General features: G+C 43.7%; 1 protein-coding gene across 1 annotated transcript in view; it reads left to right on the forward strand.

The window, feature by feature from the left end:
- The window catches only part of PRR5 (proline rich 5 (renal)), a 54,343-nt gene that overhangs the window by 23,331 nt on the left and 12,066 nt on the right, over window positions 1–18,946 (forward strand). Inside the window, exons 5-6 of the mRNA XM_009699843.1 lie at window positions 360–451; window positions 2,637–2,777. Coding sequence (XP_009698145.1) covers window positions 360–451; window positions 2,637–2,777 — 233 coding nt within the window. The remainder of the gene's footprint in view (window positions 1–359; window positions 452–2,636; window positions 2,778–18,946) is intronic.

Below are 18,946 nucleotides of genomic sequence, written 5' to 3' on the forward strand. Positions count from 1 at the left end.
AACCCGCTGTCCTCATACTGCTCTCCTCCACAGTCTTGTCCAGTAGGTATTACTGCAAGAAGAGGAGGAGGTAACCTGGGCTATTACTCTTTGTTCTTCACAGGGTTTTTCTGAGTCAGCTTTAACCTCAAAATCTCCGAGTTTACCGAGAAAGTTAGATGTGTCACCTGAAAAGACATAAATACTCAATGATCTAATACACTGAAAGGAATACTAAATCCATACTGCTAATAGCAGCTGGTACATGATTCATCTTTATGCATAATACCAGATTCACATTGTTTCCTGCATATTTTAGTCTTTGCAGTTAGCCAGTTACAACCTGAAGGGTTCACTAGTTTGTTTTGTGTTTTTTGCAGGGCAGAAACTACTGGATACCTTAGCTGAAACCTGGGACTTTTTCTTCAGTGATGTCCTGCCCATGCTTCAGGCTATTTTCTATCCTGTGCAGGTGAAAAATTACTCTGTTACTATAGAATCTTGAAAAACTGGAAAAAGCAACTTTACTGGTTCATCCACAGATTGATGCGATCTTTAACTCTCTCTCCTTGGGCCAACCTGCCAGTGCAGCTGTTCTGTATAGTCATGTCATGCAAATAAGTTACTTATGCAAACAGGTTTGAAGTGCTTGAGTGAAAAAGGTGAAGAGGAACCTTGAAAACAGGTGTGGAGTGCAGAGAGGATGGTTAGTCCTTCTGCCAACTCACATTGAAAGTCAAAAAAGGTTATGAATGATAAACTGAAATACGCACACGGTGAAATAAGTGGAGTTGCGTTGACTTAAGTATATGTAATTCCTTCTCTGCAATGTGAATTTGTCTCTGAAGTATCTCCACTTTTGAAAGGGATTATATTTCCGAGATCAAATTCTCTGCTACTATAAGTGGACAGCAATAGTCAGTGGAGTTATACCAGTTTACGTGAGCACAGAGTTTGATCCACAATAGCTACTTGATCTGATTTGGATGAAGGCTCAATCTTCTAATTTAGTAATGGCCACAGAGTGTTATTTATCACTTAAGTACCAAGGAGGTCTGTACCAGATAGGTGTAAGTGGCCTTCTGGTTGCTCCTAGATGCCAACAGATCTTAGCAGGAGCTTGGCGCCTAAACATATTTGGGGAGACTTCAGAAACCTTCTCCCATTTTTCCAAGTGGACTTTATGCCTAAAATGATTGTCCAAATGTTAATAATACTACCATTTGCATTTGCAGATAATTACAGGCATGAAATTTGCATTCAGTGGAGAAGCTGCAACTTTACACAGAATTTAATTCTGAAAAAGAGGAGTTCTAAATACGTACAGGGCTACCTCACCCATTGACTTGTATCTTCTACTTTGAAGTAGAAACTTTAAAATGATAGAAATAAGATGGTATTAAAAACCTATTAGAACACGACACAAGATTTTTCTAAGTGCCACGTAATTTAAATTCAAGGCATTTGGGCACGTAGAGTTATAGGTAGACTCTCAACCTGCTTTTCCAAAGCACTTGACTAAATTAGAACCCACTCAGATGTTTCTGGAAATTGCACCAAATACCCCTTTTCACTGCTGTGTTCCTGAGGCCCTTGAAAATAGTTTAGCAACACACGTCTCCTCACCTTTCAGATGGAAATAATTGCCTGAATTTTCAAAGGAACCTAGAGGGGGTAAGAGCCCTAAGTCTCATGTAATTTCAAATGGATCTAGGTGCCTGATGTTCTGAGGTTACTTCCAAAAGCCCAGCTGGTGCTTATATGCTCTTGTGAATTCTATTCATTAGCAATTAAAGCAGATTTAGGGCCTTCTTTACTTCAGTATAAATAGTTAACAAAGTGAAAAGGAATGGGTGGCGTGAGACTGGGTCAGGCTTCTTTATTCTGAACTAAGATAAGTCAATACCAGACCTTCCAGAAGTGTTACTATTTGGCTGGCAGCACTCATAACTGCAGGCAAGAGTATATATGTACAGCCATGTATACCCAAGGAAAAAACCCTGATGCCAGAAACAGGAACAGTTTTGCAACTGCTCATAAGGCAGGCAGTGTTTGTCTCTGCAGCCAGAGCTAGCATTGGATTCTTCAGATGAGATTTTCTTCAACGAGAAGGTATTCTTGAACTGCAAAAAGTTGTCTTTGAAACTGCAATATGAAACTTGAGCTCTGCTCCTGCCTTATGGTGTAGTCTCCCAAACTGTAGAGAAAAGGAGGATACATAGGTGGGCCGAGTCAGGATTCCCACCATAATTTGAAGACAGTACCCAACCAGTACTCAAAATCTTGAGAAATACGGAAATTCAACTCTTTTTCAACCTTTTTTTTTTTTAACGTATGTTAGATTTCATTACCATTTAAGTACTAAATATTCATATATACCCTACGCCTGGGTATGATCCCCCATACCCCACCCCAACCCTTCATCGTCTTCACACAGAGTCAGACTCAGTCATTGTCTGCAGAGTTCATTACTGCCAAATCAAATTCGCTGTGCAGACTTGTAGGCTGCTTGGTGTCCTTTGTTGTGTTTCCTTTGCTTTTCATTTAGGTTTACCATTCTTGTAAGCCCTCAGAAGTGGAGGAAGGAATTTTGACAGAGGATTTTGAAACTCATTTTCACTGCTCGTAATCCATCTTGTTTTGTTTCTGTTTCTAAGGGGAAGGAGCCCTCAGTTCGGCAGCTGGCTCTTCTGCACTTTAGGAATATAATTACCCTCAACATCAAATTGGAAGATGCATTGTCACGTTCCAGAGCCAGAGTTCCACCCTCTATTATTCAGATGCTGTTAATACTCCAGGTAAATTAGTTACTTTTCTCAGGCTGTTTTCTTTATCTGTCTGTACTGTATTGCTGAAGTCTTAAGCAGTCTCTGATTTCGCTCATTCATTGAAAACTTCTTCTCCAGAATGCCACAGCTTCTGTGCAATTAAATGTGGTCCTCATATCTAAAAGTAGAGACTGTAGAGGTTCAGATTTCATGCCTTAAGATCCAGAGGGTCTGAGAGTAAAGACTCATTTTAAAACTGTGGGCCTTGAAGTATGAAGTTTTGCAAGCAGACGGGTGTATGTGGTAATAACATGACTTCCATTAAGTGCTCTGTGTTACTGCATTAGCAGTTCTGGATATGAAACTTCACATCTGGAGTAGGCAACAAAACGAATATGCAATTTATGGTTGAATCATGGTCATATTTGGTCACTGGAACCAAAGTCTAGCAAAGCTGTTGATACAAAACCATTAAGACCACATACTGGTATTTGCCTTCAGTCTTAGATTTTTTTTCTTAATAGTAGTGAAGGAGAAACAAAAAGAGGAATTCCAGGCAAAAGGCAAGTTTAAGATTTTTTTTTTTTGCTTCATGAAAGAAAAGCTTGAGCTTGTGTTGAGGAGAAGCGGTATGAGGCAGAAGGGAGGGAGAGAGCCAGGAGCAGATTCTTAGAGGGTGAGGAAGTTGAGATTTTCCTGGCTGGTGATTTTTTTTTTATATAAACAAATAGATTTACAGCAAACAAAAGGATATAGTTTCTCACACTTAAAATGTTTCTTTGCTCTTCATCACCATATGAATTAGTTCTGTGTCTGAAATTTTTAGGGAGTTTTAAAGAGCAGGATAATGTAAAGACCAGTGATGAATATGCAGCAAGGAGTAAGGTTCTCTCTGCTGTGTCAAGAAATGGTATTTCACTCCTGCTATTAGTGTACATTTGTTGGGAGTGTATAATGGTGTGTTGAACCTAGTTTTCTCAGAAGAAGATACTTATGTGATAGGACTGCTTGCTTGCCCCTTGTCTCCCTTCTCCCTAGCCTTCACCTTGCCAAATGCTTCTTGAAACTGCTGGCTGATTGTGGCACAATGACAGCAATATTGCAGATATTAAGATTCCTAGGAGTTTCATGGAAATTAGTGTCTAGAGAGAGGAGAGGAGCCTCAGGGAAAAACTAGAGCATGGGCTTAACTGCATAATGAGACATCAAAGAATTCACGTAATTGAACTGTGAACCCAGCTGTGTTAATAGACACCAGAGACTCCACATGAGACAGTACTGTCGCAAAAACCTTAATCACAGAAAAGTTGTCTGTCAGGCCTCATCACTTCTTAGATGGCGAGTTAAACTGTCCCATTCTAAACCAGGCTTCTGCAGTGTTGTTGTTAACAGATCTGCTAGCTTTTTTGTGGTTTCTTCTTTAGAGAGTCTGTGTTGGCTATGGGCAGGTTCCGGCTTCGAATGAATTCAGTGCTGAGCTGGGAACTGAGTAACATCCTGATTTGGAAGGTTCATGGGAGGTGATGTGGAGTCATTTGCCAGGATCAGTGCTAAAAGAAACAGTTTCTTTGCCAATCTGCTTTCTTCAACAACCAGTAATGTTAACAAGGTGGATGCCTGTTTAGGGTAAAAGGCCAAATCCATTCTCATTGCAAAGCTGTTGATGGAAATCAGTAATTTATAGATAAATTATTTTCCATCAGTAATGATGGAAATCAGAGAGGGAGTTTGCCCCTGGGTGTTTATTACCTACAGTTGTGTGGTGAGGATGGTGAAAGTCCTTTCTCGGCAATAGCTCTGCCAAACTTGTGGTTTAAAATCTAATCGAAATTACAGGAAGAGGTCAGAAGAAGATCTGGGAATAAGCTATTTACATGCTTAGCAGTGTTAGTCAATAACTGGATTTCAGAGCAAAGACTTTTTACCAAACTCAAATGTCACATTAAAAAAAAGCAAATTTTATACGTTTATGGCATTATAATGGAATTTTTTTAATTGGTTTAACTCAACAAGTGAATAGGGCTGGAAGAGAGATAACAATTCAACTGTCCAAAGAGCACATGGTGGACTTGTGTGCATGGATTTCCCAGACTGAGAGGCGATGTCTTGGTGTGGACGTTATCCAATCCTTATTTCTGTCTGCCATGGATATCTCTTCCATAACAAACTCGGTGACACTGGAGCCAACTCCCATGGCTAGAAGATGAGTCTAGTGATGCTGACCTCGGACCAAGTGTTGAGCTTGGTGCTAAGTTTCCCCATTTCTGTCCTCGACAGCCTTGTGCAGCTGTGGTGTGTAATTAAGGAGTAGGTCATGTTCTTCATGACCTTCAGCTGAAGGTCACAGGTTGACAAAGGCCCATGCTGACATGCACCGGTCTGTCCTGGATTAAAGCTGCAGAGATTTGGTAACTAATGCAGGGTGCATCTGATATTGCTCATGTTTTAGCTTGTCATGGTGTAGGGGAAGAGCTCTCTCAGTTTGTCAGAAGACACTTTTCTTGTGGAGGGGAAGGGAAGATTTTTAAAGAGGAAATGGAAGCTGCAGCAATCCTTGGAATTTTTTCAGGAGGTAGGTGCTGATTCAGCAAAGTTCAGTAAGCACACATTTTACCTGAGCTTGGGTTAGCTTCATTGGCTTCAGCATGTGAGCGATTTCATTGACCTCTGCGAAGTTACTGACCTATTGCAAGTTGCACACATTCCTCGCTTGCTCAGCTGGCCGTGCTCTGGCACAGAGAATAAAAGAGTCCCTGCCAAAGAACTCCTGAATAAAAGGGCCTGAAATGAAGTTGCACCCCTTACTTTATTGTTTGGGTGATTGTTTTTCCTTCTTTGCATCAAAGCTTTTTTCCTGTCCACGGTAAACTATTTGCTGGAAGCATGCCTACCAAGCATGCATTTAATACCCTGGCATGTGATACAGCACCCACACCAGTCATACAGTGACATGATAGAGGGTATACATTGGGACAGAAGGGCTCACCAACCTGACACAGACCTCACAATTTGCCCAGAGAGCAAAATACCTCCATTTCTTGGTTTAAGACATCAAAGACTGAAAAAAAACCCACAAATCAGTTGGAGGAAGGAAAATCTTCTCTATGCAGTTTTTGAAGGAGAGAAGAACCTCTATTTCTGGCATAAAGCTGTTATGAGTATTGTATATCTGAAGCTTTGTTGTAAGATACCCTCCTTTTAAAGGGTCAGAAATTAGTCCCCGGGTTAATTATTAGACTTGGGTTCTCCAATCCAGTAGAGCCACTTCTCACCAGTGCTATAACCTGGTCTAATTACAAACCAGCAATCTATCGGGAAAGCAGCAGTCCCCCAGAACTGGGGGAAGGAGTGATGTTCCTGTACTGTTCAAGTCAATGGTAGTTTTATCATGACTTGGAAGAAAGGCCTTATACCACTCAAACTTTTGGTTGTCAGCATAGCCTGACCCAGTTACAAAGCGCAAACTGAAATGTTAATCCTTTGCGGCTGCTCATAGGCAACATAAGCTGAAGTGCCTCCAGGACGCTCCTGCTTACCTTGCAGGGCCTTCAAGAGCAGACTCATGACTGAGGGAAGTAAAAGAACTAAAACTACTTTTGAGACAGAGCAATGTGCAGGAGCTCACCTAACTACACTGAGTTGTCAGTCTCGCCTCAATGACCTTTCTCTTTGGGTGAAATTAGGAGGCTGCAGGGAGAGGGATAAACAGAAGGAGAGATTAGAAAAGAATTTTCTCCTTCAGGCTTTGTGAACCAAAGAGAGCAAAACTGGAGGATAAACAATCTGACTTGTTTCCCAAAAATATCAAAGACCTTTGCCACTGAAACTGGAACATCTTATATCCAGGTATCTCTCCTGAGGTCTGAGAAAGTTGGAAGAGAAGAATTAAAGAGTGTTTATCTGCATCTTTCAGTTAACAATCAGAGTTTACAGAATCTCTCTGGGTGACCTGAGATATTTAAAAACCCTAGAAGAGCACAGCACATATCTCTCATGCTGAGGGATGAGGCCTCACTAAACATAAGCTCAGAAGAGAAAAATAAAACCTGTGGTTTCCTTTTTGGCTTCTCTGAGCTTCGTTTGAACTCCCATGCCCGTTGTCTTTCTCTGTAGAGGAAGACAAAATAAATACATAAAACTGCCCAGTGGGACCTATTTGTTATCTCTGGGAACTTCCTAAATGTGGGTTCAGCTCCTTGCACTTTAAAGGGGAGGAAAAGTGCATTGCAGGAGCCGAAAGCAAAATGCAGAGGACTGTTTTTTCGTCTCAACAGCCACATAGCAAACAGAAGACAGCGTAGTGGTTAAAAACAAAATACCCTTTGCTATCAGAAAACTACCTGTGGAACAGCAGATTTGCTGTAACACTACAGTGTGTGTCAACTGGACTCAGTTCTTTATGGCCATAGGTTTTTGAATTTGGTGGTTGTTTTTGAGAGATTGTCTTACTAAGTCTCTTACAGCTGAAGCATAGGTTTAACAGAGCGGTGTGGGCGTGAGGTTTCAACGTGCTTTTAATTTCTCTTTACCTTTTTCTGAATTCCTGGTTTATAAGACACAAAAAGTAGAAACCAATAAATAAATGTATAGTAGATCCTATTTAAATATAAATCACCATATCAAAAACCTGTGCTTCCCCTGGGTTGTGCATAAATGTGTTTTCTTCCTTCCTGGTGAAAGGGTGGCTTGTCTGTGTTGTTTGCATCAGCCCCATAGGCATGTAAGGAGTCAAGTAAGAAATCTTACAGCTGGGACACTGCCTGATGCAAAGGGAAGCATCCTCCATTGCTTTGTGTTGATGTATGTGAAACTGAGAATTTGTCCCTCAAGATTTACACCTTAGAATATTTTGTAGAAACGGTGCTCACTTCTAAGCAGTATCATCTGTCTTATTCTGTCTTATTTATTGTCTCTATCAGTAAGTGCAGTTTGCAGTAATTAAATTGACACAGGTTTGTTAGGCTGGAATGAATTTGTATTGCCATGATTTTTAACAAGACATGGCATTCATTTGTTGTAGGAAAAAGAACTTTTTGAATGAAAATATTGACCTTTTTGCTAGTGAGGAGTACTTGTCATATTTGATTTTTAATTTCTTCATATGGCTTTTATTGTTGTGCTAGTTTTCTGGTGCTGGAAGCCTGTACGGAAGCAGCAAAAATGATAGAACTATTTCATCTACATCTTGGGGTATTGCTTCAAACAGGTTGGGGATGTGCTGTGTCAATGAGTATGAGACAAGAACCTGGGAACTGACCAGAGAGTTCAAAAAAGTGACAGCAGCAGTAGCCTGAATGCAACACAGGGGAACCAGGAGGGTCTAAATGTACATTACAGCAGCGCTGACACTTTGGTCAGCCGATGGTGCCAGGCGGGAGTGCTAACTACACTATTTGTACTAACCAAAGTACTGCCTTCGCTTGCTTGCGTGTCAGTCAAGAGCAATTCCCCTGCCATAGTTGGGGACCTTGGTGTAAGTGGTAAGGATAGGAGTCAGTGACAGTCATGGCTATCCATTTCCCATTTACAAGCTGTGGGCTTATAGTTATGGAGGGAAACCACATCAGTGGCATTTTCCCTGTATAATGTTTTTAGCTCTGTTTCCACCTGGCACTTATTTCATGGCTCACCACAAGTATGTTTGCTCTGGGGGCAGAGATGGGAGAGCGAGCGTGGTTGCTCTTGACCATTCTGTAAGCCTGACTGACAGGGGGCTTTTTCAATAGTAACTCCAACGCAGCCAGCCTTTCTGCGCCACAGACCTTGAAAGATCTGCACTCATGTAGACCCTCTTTGTAACTATGGCCAATGGAAGTCCATTGCGATATGAAAAGAACAGATTTCATTTTGAAATTGAGTACTCTCCAAAATTAGCTCTTAATGTATTTGACAATGCTATGCGTTGCCACTTCTGTAACCTTAAGCAGCGGAAAAACAGGAAATCAATGTAAGATGTAGTTGTTTTGCTTTGTTATGTATGAACCTGTCTCATGAACACCATGGTGTAGTAATTCAAATGTGTGTCTTGTCCTTCCTCTTAACAGAAGGACAGTGTTCAAGGGAACATGACTATAGCCTTGTCCATACCAATTAAACACAATTGTTTTAGAAGGCAATTTGCATTGTGCAAACTCCATTACCTGTCTCTTGAATTACTACACCATGGTGTTCATATGTGCGTCTTGTCCCTCCTCTTAACAGAAGGACAGTGTTCAAGGGAACATGACTATAGCCTTGTCCATACCAATTAAACACAATTGTTTTAGAAGGCAATTTGCATTGTGCAAACTCCATTTGGGCATACGCTCGTAGTGCATTGTAAGAGTACCTCACGTTAAGTAAAACGTCACTTCCGTGAAGGATACCAGTTAGTTAACCAAAGGTATGGCTTCAGATGGAGTTGGTCAAACACCACAGTGGTTGTCTAGACTGCCCTGAGTTACGCTGTTACCGTCCATCAGGTCCTCTGCGGTTACTGCCCATTTGCTGTCTTGCACTGTGGTAGGTGAGAAGTGCTTAGTATTCCTCCTTCAAATTACTGAACACTTGCCTTGGGGCTGGAGTGGGCATGCGTGGAGTTACAGTGTAGCTGCTGCCTATGGCACCTGAGACTGCCTTAGCCCCCAATAATTTACTTGTGCAACCTAAGTATGAGTTGTTTCAACTCAAGTCAGATACATGTTGAACCTCAGCTAAACCAGACTGTCCTTACTAAAGTATGTGTCTGTCTCCTGGAGTTTGCCTCTATTCACAAAACTGGCCTGTTAAAACCAGTGCACATTCATTGGTAGGCAAATCCTTAACAAAATAGACTTAAATGAGGAAAATCATTCTTAACTTCAATTAAAATGTCCCTACAGACCCTATAATTTTATTGAGTGAGAATTTTAAGAGTGAGAAGGTTTTAACTAATTGCATTAGTTTGTACAAATGTCTTTTGCAGACACATTTGGGCCAGTAGACTAAAGTTGGCATAAAAGATAGCATAGAAATTTTGACTGTTGAAAAACTCTGACCAGGAAATGTTCCCATGATGTGAGAATCCTTTGAGGCAGGGTGCTTTAATACTGTAATTCATGGGTTGTCTACAGGGGGAACATAAGAAAGTTAATCTAAACTACCTTTTAAAGAAGATTAATTAAACCTCATTAAAACTCTGTATGGACACTCATTCTGAGAATTAAAGGGGTAGGAAGGGAGGCGAGTTAAATTAATGATACTTCAATTCTACATCAGAGGGCTAAGCACAATTTATCTAAACAGCTTTCTGCTCTTAATTTAGTGAATATAATTTCATTTTCCTGGGTGTCCCCGGGTAGACAAAGCCACGAGGGAATCATGGCTGTTGAATTGCCCAGGGCACTAGAGGAGGGTCCCCAAGAGGTGGCAGTCACTTCTCAGCCTTTTTGGCCGACCACAGACCTAGGAGCCATCCCAGGTGCCACTGGCACCATGGTGGGTATCTACCAGCTACGGCAGTGGTGGTACCCGGCACAGAAGGGGAGGACCGTTTGCTCTCCGTGACTGAGTTGTGTCTGCGCAGGTAGCAAGGTCAGCCAATGCTGTGGTTGGGCTCGCTGGTGCAGCACCTCCAGTTCTGTCCTGCTGGGATTCACCTGGCCCTGCTCACAAGAAGAACGGCAAAGGTAATTTCCAACAGAAAGGTGGTGCAGGGTTGTTTCATAGTGTTGCATACACGGGCTTCCCCGTGGTTTTCGGAGACGACTCAACATCAGTTTCCAGTCAGATCTGTACTGAGCTGCAGCTGGGTGTGGAGCAGCTTGGATAGTCCCCTGTGTAGGTACCACCGTGTCCCTGCCTTCTCACTGCCTAAAGCCTTCTGGCCGAGCACAGGGCTAGCAGGAGATTTCAGAGGCAGCCCATGTGCTCGTTCTCCTGCTCCCTGAGCCTCTCCTGTGGCAGACACGGAGCTGCACAGTGCTCACTGGATTTTGAACACTGGTGCTTGCTGGTAGCACAGCTTCTTCTCCCATCATCTTGCTAGCTGCGTCGTCACCTTTTAACTTCCCATACATTGCTGCCTGACTGTTTTCCTCCCCTGACCCATCTTATTTTCCCACAGGGTAGAAGGGAGGAAGGCAGAGAGGGAAGTAGCTGGCAGCATTGGTCACGTGGAGGACAGCTGGAAGCTCATCCTTGCAGGCAGCTCTTTCTCTGATCTCAGTTTCCCCTTCCTGTCTTTGATTATGCCCATAAACCAGGTTGAGACCCAGTAGCAACCAGTTGTAGAGTGCCAGGACACAGTGTGGGGAGCTGCCTGTGCCGCGGGCCCATTAGATGGTCGTGACCGACGAGCATCTCTCAGCAATGCCCAAACTGCTGAGTCCTCCTGGAGGCAGCCGTGACCTGAGCGAGTTACCTGGGCAGCAGCTAGTGGAAATGCAGATGCTGTGAAGCTCTGTTTGCCATGTAGCCAGTGGGAGCTGGAGCTGGTTGCACTCTCTGGCAGGCAGCCAGCAGCCCATCTGGTTTGGGGACAGACAAGGGCACAACCCACACTCCTTGCCCTCGAAAGGAGGTGTCCTCTGGCAGCAGGCATGGAGCAGTTTGCCCACATGAATGTGAATGGCAACTTTGTGGAAGAGTCCTCTATAATTAGAGAGGAGCAAAATGAATTGTCTCGTGTATTAATTGTTTGGAAGCAACTCTGGCAGCTCTTTGCTTTCCGTCAGGAGTGATTTCTCCTGGGGTTTTGGTGTTTGCCTGTTTCTCTGTCTGTGCTATAGAATTTTATTATTACGGGAAGACGTTTTTCCATTTAAGCCGACAGAGTGATTAAAACAAATTATATAAAATGTCCTCGCCTCCGCCTTCTCCCCTGAAGGTGCACTGAGAAGGGAAATACGGAAGCGCCTGCTCTGCAATGCCACCCAAGCCCTGTCCCCAAGCCTTTCCTCTCCTGGTCTGTGGTTGCTAGTGCCAGAACCAGCAGCCCATGGGGACAGCGTGTACCAGGCTGGTAGCACAGGGACTTGTGCGGAGGGTAGGTGCTTTGTGGTGTATTTCTTCCAAAAATAAAAAGGCTGTGCATTGCAATCTGCAAAAGATAGGGGAGTGATTGAATGAGTCTCTTGGAGGCATCCTTTCTCCCATGGTGAGTGGACAGGGTTAATTGTCTTCTATCAGTAATTTCATAGTCTTACCCTTACCTCTGCTGTGGCTGCGGAAGAAACAACTATGTGGCACGGTGATATGAGACCCATACTGTGAAATTCATTAACTTGCCACTACCCAATTATTACAAGCAATTAAAAGGTAAACAGTTAATCATGTGACAGAGTAGGATTCGGATTACGTTACTTGATTTAAACTGTTATCTGTCGGGAGCCTTCTCCCAATTCCAGTGAGCTACCGGGTGGTTGCAGCAAAACTTCTGCACCGCAAGGCACATTGTGCCAGCGAGTCAGGCGTGTGGGCAGTCACGATGAGCATCCCTGCTATGTTATGGCTTTGCTGCCAGCGAACCAGCTGGCCATGACGGTGTGGTTTTGCTGAGAAGCGACCACCCATCAGAAAGAGGATGGGAGCTGCAGTGGGGCAAGCCAGGGTTGCAGGGAGTGGGAGGGGACCACTCCCAACTCATGTGCTCTTCAGAGTGGATTTAGAGGCTTCCAGTTTGAAGTCATTAAGCAGGGGATTGCACTTTAGTGCTCTCTGATCCAAATGCAAAGCAAAATGCAGGCATGCTGCAATCAAGCAGATGCTGGCGAGAGGAAAAGCCATCATTTAGCCTGGCTGAAGTCTGTCAGAAAGGTATTTTGCAAAATACAGCTGTTGTATTTGGAGTGGCTCTCACATAAAACCAATCAAATTTCTTCTTGAGCAGCTAAGAGCTGTCAGCTGCTTCTATTACCGGCCACCATGTATCTCCAAGCCTCCATTCTTGCCAGCATGGCTAGACAAGAACCTTCATGCACCGGGCATTGTATAAACACAATGAAAATATGGTCTCTGCAGTAAAGATCATGCAACCTGATGTAAGAGGTGGTAGATGTATCTGGACAGACAAATGAGGAACAGAAGGAAACAAGGAGACAAACATACTAGAAGTGATTTTATGACAAATAATAATACATCATTGGCCTTAGTGGTCTAGATGTCCTCTGGAGACGAAGGGCTAGTCTTCTTGTCCTCTTGTTGTAGGTTGCCTGTTGGGCTCCAAGAAAAAAAATATATCCCTCATTCCTCCTGTATCACTCATGAGCCTTTCTTGTGGTTTCCTTGTTTAGTTGAGAACAAAATGTTGGAAGCAGCAGTGGGGTATTTCCATTGTTTCTCAAATATCTGAATCGCATGAGGACAGATGTTTAGGCATTGTGAAGCTAATGCAGCTCTGCTAAAGCCCATGTATAGTAGAGGAGGAATTGGGCGGTAGTTTTGCCTGAAAAGCTCTAGAATATGGTTATATATGTAGCTGTGTTGTTAACATTTAAAACAGAAGCAAGGAGAAGGCTTGCTCTGTGGAGGTGGCTGTGTGATATTATGTGAATTAAATTAAAGCACCAGCCAGCGTTGGGGGGGGGGGGGGGGGGGGACCTTTCGGGGGGGGGGGGGGGGGAAGACTTTCGTTTCAGTAGCAAGTTCATATCGATAAGAGGTAGGTTAGGGCGTCTGTTGGTTTCAACCACACAGGTTTCCATTACATGTAGATCTACCATGGTTCTTGCAAGAATTGCTGAATGCTGCTGAATTTTGCCAGGGCATGGAGTTGCTGATGTGCATGTCCCTGCTGGGTGATGGGGACGAAGGAGGGAAGGTCAGCCCTTTAGAGCCACTCCTGTGGTCACAGCCCTAATCCTTGAACTGTTTGCGTTTGGGGAGTACACTGCTCAGTGCTCTCTGGCTGTAAACTCGGATTTTGTGTGCTTGTATTTCTTTGTTTCCTTTTATCCTCTACACATTGGGTTGCTGAGAGAGGATTTCTGCTCTAGATCCAGTCAGTAACTTCCCAAGTATTTTGAATTGACAAAGACTTTTTTTATTTAAATTAAATTGTTCTATAGAAATGTATTGCTTTCAGCAAAGTTTTTGCTGCAAGCTAGGAGGACTCCTTCAGGCTCAGGCTGGCGGGCACCTGGGCTCCAAAATTTCTGTGTTCTGGGATTGAAGGAAGCTCCACCTCCTGTGCAAGAGAATAACCACGAAGTGCTTGCTCAGGAGTGTGCTGCTCAGTGCCCAGTTATCCCGGTGGGCTGCTCCCTGCCCGCAGAAGGAGCAGGCTGGGGGCAAGCAGCTGTCCTCAGTGACTGGTTGCCCAAGCAGAAAGCTGCCCGCAGGGGCTGTCTGAACCACGCACCTTCTTAAGCCAGGATAGAGGGGTGATCTGGAGGTGATCATCTGCTTTCTGGCTCGCAGGGATGAGCTGTTGGTGATTAAAATGATGTCGTTACCAGAAATAGCAAAATTTTTAAAAATGCAGAAGGCACAGCTGACACGTCTATTCAAGTGTATTTCAGAAAAGAAGAAAGTTTGTGGAGTAGATTCAGTCACCTACAAAGGATGAAGCAGCATGGAGGATGCTGAGGAATGAATGTTCATTAATGATTTAAAAGAGGAGTGTGGCTGTGAAAGGCAGTGTCAGAAATCCTCACAAGTAGGTAACAGCCATCACGTTAATGTTTGCAGCTCTTCAAAAGCGATTCTTGGATGTCTCTTCAAAAGAGCGTGGATGCACTGAGGGAGGGCTCTTCCATCCTTTTTTCTGTTTGAGTACCCACCTGAAAATAAGCATGAGATGGATTTTCTTGTAATAAATGCTAAATGAGAAAACACTCAGAGCCAAGACTGTGTAAAAGACTCGAATGCTCAGAGTTAAAAATCATCAATTCCCCGGCAAGGTTAGATGAGCTTAATGTGTATAGATCAGCAAGAACTTCATGAAGGAGCCTAAAAAGAAATGAGAAGCTTTATTCTCTTGGACATTAAACATCACATCTAATTATTTGGTAACTCGCAGGGTGGTCTCTGCATGGGGCTGCACATGCGCTTCAGCGCACGTGTGTGTTGGCCTGTGAGTGTAATGTGGCAGTGCTAAAGCATTTGTAAATGCAGATAAACTCACTCCAGCTCAAATTTATTCCATAAACAGCTCTTCAGAGACACTCACCTCTGCATAGATTCATTTGGTGGATTGTTTCAAAGTCACATTAGCTTATTTGACTAAGATGATTGCAGCTCTCGTCTGTGCCCAGGGGAGTCACTTAGCCGGGAATGAGACAACCTCTAGCCCTAAAACTATGAAAGGCAGAAATGCATACCATTATTTTTGTTGGATCTTTATTAGCAAACTGGCTGTTCAGCTTCTGCAGGATCCTAAGCACTGTATTTAAAGCCTCAAAGTAACTTCCTTTCTTCTAATAATTTCATATCTTTCGCTTGCCTTCAGTCTTCATCTTCTGCTTTGTCTTTTGCAGTCTCATATAAAATGTTTAATAACAGTTTAAAGAAAAATAATACTCTGGATTTCTGTGGGTAAGGGGAAGACTAGCCTGTTCTTAGTGTTTGATCCTTTCTGGAAAGAAAAATCCTATTGCTATCTTTCCGCAGCCAAGCCATTTGAAAAACTCTCACCAGCTGAACACAATCCGTGTCTGGGTGTTTTGTCTTCCTTATCTTTTGTCTGTGTCTCAGTGCCACCAATGAAAGGAAGAGAGAGACAGAGCAGCTTCTCATGCTGACATTGACGTAACTTGGCACTTGCTGGAGATTAAAGTGAATATGACAAGATCTTTATTTCTGAGGCAGTCACAGGGATCTGAAGTGCTGACTTCTGTCAATACGGCAGTGGCAAGCTTCTCTGCATCTCCCTCCTGTGAATGCTGTTGCTATGAGAAAAGCAAGAGGCGGAGATAAAACAAGACAAGATTTAACCCTTCAAATATTCTAGGCTTTACCAGTATGCCAGTGGTTTAGGATAAAATGAAGAGAGGAAAAAATAATGTGAGGCAATATTACAGAGGGCTCATAATGATACAGCCGTGAATTGCGCAGCTGTGTCTGTCCAACACGTGCAAAAAGGATACCAGTGCCTAGGAATGGACATGTAATGCATAGGGCATGGCCTCCCGTGGTTGTAAACCCGTATAAAATTATTAACCTAATGGGTTATTCTGACTTAGAGCAATTGAGACTTTGATGTACAAGTCTTACTTTCCACATTTTCTCCCACCACGAAATATGCCTGTTTGCAAACACACATAGCATAGTCTTAGAGGTTTACTGAAAAAGAGTCCATTATGAATTCTAGCTCTCTGAGAGGGGAAACTGCTTTCTCCCAGCTTGTTCCAGTCTGCAAAGGTGTGTCCTCCATTTCCCCCTAGCCCAGGCACATTTTCTTGTTCTGCCTTTGGCCTGCGGCAGAGAAACCCCCACAGGGCAGAGGGCGCACATAGTTTAAGTGGATCAGGTTCAGCTTAGTCAACACAAGCTTGCACAAAGCAAAATTTAGTCCCTGCTTGAAGCAGTTTTGATCCTGTTTTAAGTTTGTTTCCTAAAGGCTAAAAAATGTCTGAGTTGTCTGCTTGGGATGAAGGTGGCATGAATCATCAGGGAAACCCAGGAGGAAGTACCTGAGATTTTCTACCCTGGCAAACACAGACAAGTAGGCTAGAAGTGGGAGCAGGAAGATTAAACTCCCAGTCCTTGACCCCTTTCTGCTCCCAGTTAGTTTGATGCAAGGCATTTCTTTTTATCCAGATTTGCCCTCAGAATGGGTCAATTGGTCCTGTAGTCCCTCTCAGTGAGCTCCCAGAGTTTACTCAGTGTTTTTGTGAGACTTGAAGCTCTCGGATGGAGAGTCCTCCAGAAATGCTGAGCCCCGTTGAAGCTAGTAAAAGAACATGGGCCAGCAACATGCCCGTGCTGGGAAGAAGGCTTATGGTATCCTGGACTGCATTAGACAAAGTATTGCCAGCAGGTCGAGGGAGGTGATCTTTCCCCTCTTCTCAGCACATGTGAGGCCACAGCTGGTGTGCCGTGTCCAGTTCTGGGCTCCTCAGTACAAGAGAGACATGGACAGACTGGAGAGAGTCCAACTGAGGACCATGAAGATGATAAAGGGACAGGAGCATCTCTCATGTGAGGAAAGACACAGAGAGCTGGGACCGTTCAGTCTGGAGAAGAGAAGACTCAGGGGGAACTTACCAATTGTTATAAATATCTGAAGGGGGAATGTAAAGAAGATGAAGGCAAGCTCTTCTTGGTGGTGCTCAGTGACAGGACCAGAAGCAATAGGCATAAACTGAAACACAGGAGAGTCCATCTGAACATCAGGAAACACTGTCTTACTCTAAGGATGCCTGAGCACTGGCACAATTTATCCACAGAGGTTGTAGAGTCTCCCTCCTTGGAGACATTCAAAAGCCACCTGGACATGGTCCTGGGCAACTGGCTCTAGGTGGCCCTGCTTGAGCAGAAGGCTCGGACCAGATGACTCCAGAGCTCCCTTCCAGCTTCAGCCATTCCGTGAACATCAGAATTTCATCAATATAAGTGGAAAAATTCATCATTCTCTCCATGTCTCTCTTTTCACCCTGTTTCCACCCTTGCTGGCTTGGGCTGGACTGCCAGCTGATGTCAGTCGGCATAGTTCCACCATAGTACCAAAGGAATCCATCATCTCTCCTGTTCAGGGGACTCGGTAGTTAGGCTGGATCATTTCTGGAAACTAGTTATTCTATTAGTTATTGACCATCTTCAGCCTGTTGCTTAAATAATTTCTAGCACAGATTGTTTGAGCTTAAGGGCTACTGCAAAGTCCCGTGCAGCAAGTTTTTACATCACTGTTTGCCAGAACCCACAATGTATTCTACAAGAAAGCCTGCACTAAGCATGCCCTATTTCCTTTTTTTTGCCCATGCACTTCTGCTATCACTGTTAGCAAGAAAATGTTGAATTCAGTTAACTTTTGGGTTGATGCTGCACGGCTGATTCTATGCAATATGTTTACCCTTGGTGTCAAGATTGCAAAGGCTGAGAAGAATCCATTGTCACATCTGATACCTCCATGAGTTCACTCATGAGTTTGCATTTACTCCATGTGTAAATGGAGGCCAGATCTTGCTCTGCAAATGTAATTCCATTTGTCTGATATTAGGGGGTTTTGCTCTGCAGTGCTGACTCCCAGGGAACAAGGTGGGCAGTTGGGGTTGAGGGAGCCCAATATCTCCTCCAAAGCATGAGGCTGGGTGGGCTTGGTCAGAGAAAGTGCAACAGTGCTGTAGAGAAAACAAAAATTCTACACACCTGAGGACTACTCATGAAGCCTCTTCTCAACTAAGTAAACTGTAATGTAACTTTGCTGCCATAGGTTTTGCGTGCGAGCGTTGCAAGATCAGTAGCAATTAAATGATTAGCTATTAGATGATATTAACTATATGTATGTGTCTATTCAAAGGAAGATGGAAGGATGCAGACCTCAATCCAGAATGTGACCCATAGCATAACTGGGAGCACATGCTGTGCCACCAGTGGTGCACATGGCAAGGACTGGTGGCGCATTTGTCCCCAGTTCCTCTTCACAGTGATTTCATGCCTGCCCTGAGACCGGGTTGCCCTGTGTTGCACAAGTTTTAGAAGGCCAGATATGACGCAATGAAAGGTGTTACATGCGCCAAAGTGGGATAACAAGTAGTCATAGTCTGTAAGGGCACTGGTTTCCAAATCTCTTACAAGGAAGGCTGCTGCTATCTCTTTGACTAAAATAAGAAGCAGGTCTTGCCATTTTTGTGGTCACCAGGGTGTGCACGGCAGTCTGCACACCCTTACCAATTCTCCACCAGCAGTGCTGGCTGAGTAATGTGTGTTCTCACTATAGATATTATTTGGTGTCTGCCTTGCGGTACGTCTTGTGACTTTTAGTTTCAGTTTTCCCTTGGAGTAGTTGAGCAACTGTTATTATCCAGTATTTATCGCTGCTGCCCGTGTGTTTCTTTCAGTCATATTGATCTGACCCATTGCCATTTAAAGAAAGAAATGTGATTCTTAATGCTTTTTTCTTTCCTCCAAGGAATCTGCTGCTTTTAAGCATAAAATAGTTATATTTCTTAGCTGGTTTCCTGTGTGGTTAGGACAGGGCAGTACGTGAGGCCAGGACCTCCCTTTGCGTTTGGGCCTGACCCTGTAAACACTTCCAGCAGCGCGTTTCCTTTCAGGTAGCACCAGGTCAGGACTTGTTCAGC

Source organism: Cariama cristata, unplaced genomic scaffold (assembly GCF_000690535.1).
Source record: "Cariama cristata isolate BGI_N322 unplaced genomic scaffold, ASM69053v1 scaffold285, whole genome shotgun sequence".
NCBI lineage: Eukaryota > Metazoa > Chordata > Aves > Cariamiformes > Cariamidae > Cariama > Cariama cristata.